The sequence below is a fragment of the Chelonoidis abingdonii genome, chromosome 2 (genome assembly GCF_003597395.2).
Source record: "Chelonoidis abingdonii isolate Lonesome George chromosome 2, CheloAbing_2.0, whole genome shotgun sequence".
Taxonomy (NCBI): domain Eukaryota; kingdom Metazoa; phylum Chordata; order Testudines; family Testudinidae; genus Chelonoidis; species Chelonoidis abingdonii.
In genome coordinates, this window is record NC_133770.1 from 187,306,615 (window position 1) to 187,309,163 (window position 2,549).

The window sequence follows — 2,549 nt, forward strand, 5'->3', positions numbered from 1 at the left end:
GTAAAGCAGTGCTCCTGGGGAGGAGGAGGGCTGCACACTCTGGTGGATCAAAGTAATTTCGATATAACAGTTTCACCTGTAACATGGTAAGATTTTTTGGCTCCCAAGGACAGCGTTATATCGAGGTAGAGGTGTATATATATATATTTTTTAATTTGACAATCTTGGACCTTTGTGGAGGTTTCTAGTTTAATGTAAGTACCAGGAATGGCAGGGAGAAAACGAGATTTTTCTAACGAGCATTGGGGCTGTCAGAGGCAGCAGTAGGAAGCCAGTAAATTAACAAATTGATAATTGCTCAAGAGACAACAGCAAAAAAAAAAAGCCAGGCTTGATTCTTTCCAATCCATGTTTTTCTCTCTTTCTCTCGGCTTATTTTGTATTTCCAAGTGCACTGGGGTGGGGAGGGCAGGGGCAGATCTATATTTATTTCTGCTGGGGGGGGGCAGCTTGGGGCTCTGCCGCTGCTGTTCCAGGACCAGCTGCCTGGTGCTGCCGGAGCAGCGGCCGTCCCCTAGGGACACCCCAGCTGCTTGGGCGGCCCTGGAGTCAGCTGCAACAGTTGCTGCAGAAGTCACGGAGGTCTGTGAAAGTCACAGAGTCTGTGACTTCCGTGAAAGACTCGTAGCCTTAGACATGATAATATAAAAATAATGTTTACATTACAGCTGAAGCTAAGACATCAAATCTCTTATTCCAAAGGACTCTATAGTACTTTACAAAATTGATTCTGTGCTGGCAGACATCAAACGGGGTATGTTTGTATGGAGTCAGTTGAACAGTTGGGGACTTAAACTGCTATACTCCATTTGGACCACATCATCTTAACTAAAGTATACTGAGAGAGCTTCCGCTGTTATACAGTGCCGCTATGCCTCTGGGTGACGTACAGAAGCTGTCTAACAAAACTGAACAAAGCCACTCAACAGTCTGATGCAAGGGGTAAAAAATAATATAGTCAAGTGCAAGAAGTTGAGGTAAATCACTTACTGCCACAAAAAGTGCCATGGAATTTTTAATGGTCACAAGATACCTTGCAGCAGACATCCCCGAGCATAGTATTAGATACAGCCTCAGAGGAAAGAGTGCTAGCTACTGAACAAACACCACGTTATCCTATAGAATTTGGCTGCTTGCTACCACTGTTCAGTTCCCCACTTGCTAAACAATCTATTCATTTAGCCTTGTCTTTACCAGATGCGTACAGATAAATAAGCAATCTATTTTTCTTCACTATAACCCCTATCCACATTCCCTTTATCAGTAATCTCTTGTAATGCTATGTTTAAATTTAAGATGTTTGGCACTATGGGCAGGTCTACATTTAAAACGCAGCACTGGCGCAGCTGCACCAATGCTGCTGCATCACTGAAGAGCTTAAGTGAAGACACTCCTATGCTGAGGGCAGAGCTTCTCCCATCGGCATAGTTAATCCATCTCTGCAAGAGACAGTAGCTTTGTCAACGGGAGAAGCTCTCTGGCCGACACAGTGCTGTCTACCCCGGAGGTTAGGTCGGTATTCCTATGTCACTTAGGGGTGTGGATTTTTCAGACCCCTAAGTGACACAGTTATACTGATATAAGTCAGTAGTGTAGACTTGTTCTATCGTTCTCATTTAGTAAACTACTTTCACGTTCTTCTGATGCTATGTAAATAATAATAATAAATTCATTTGTGGAGATATCCTTTCAAAGTACTTGTAAAATTCGAGGGGGATCATGTTGGTGTGGTGAAAAGAGATGAAAGTCTGCACTCACCGAGGAAGATTTTCAACTGGAATCTTGGCATCTTCTATTTCAGGGTCTGGAGCACTGAAGTCAAAATACAAAAACACATTTTATGTACCAAACAAAATGCGATTACAACTAAAACGTATTTCTCCAGAGTACTCTCCCAAATCAAGGTGGTTTAGTAGCTGTAGGAAATAAATAAATCTACTACAACACTGAAGTCAGTAAAACAGGCTCATCATTGGTTTTAGAATGGCAAGAATAATAATAGGGCTCAGGCGCAAGGCACCAAAAAAAGGTGGTTTCCACTTATGTGGAGTACCACAAAGGGCAGGGGGGAATGCACGTATGCCCCTTTTTTGCTTCTTTTTAATGTAAAAAGTCCTGGGAAGGGCTTTTTCTTCTTTCTAAACACATTTTTTCCTTGATTTTTTCACATATGAAAAATTCAAGACTTATCCACCTGGGACATCGCTACATGACCACAGACAGGGCAAGAGCATCACTACACAGATAACAAGGAAGTGAAACCTGATATTGAGGGGAAATGTAATTTTCAGTCAGACCATTTAAAATACTGTTTTTTTTCCATGCCTATTTAACTAAGTTTTTTCCCTACACACAAAATGTATAGCACTTTAACTATATTGGTATACAGTTAGATTGGCACAACACTCCTAGCATGGATACAGTTATTAACAGTATAGTTTATTCCTGTACAGGAAGGGGAATAAGCTGTACTGGTGTAAGTGCATCCCCACTAGTATAATTGTGTCCTCCCTCAGAGCTGTACCAGCATAACTGTAATTGGTTAAAGA

At 41.7% G+C, this 2,549-nt stretch overlaps 1 protein-coding gene across 3 annotated transcripts in view; it reads right to left on the minus strand.

Annotated features, from left to right (window-relative positions):
• Positions 1 to 2,549, minus strand: part of SIRT5 (sirtuin 5) — a 31,401-nt gene that overhangs the window by 12,504 nt on the left and 16,348 nt on the right. For all 3 annotated transcript variants that reach the window (XM_032776949.2, XM_032776950.2, XM_075062858.1), the window contains one exon: positions 1,759 to 1,812. In XM_032776949.2, the coding sequence (XP_032632840.1) occupies positions 1,759 to 1,812 (54 nt within the window). The remainder of the gene's footprint in view (positions 1 to 1,758; positions 1,813 to 2,549) is intronic.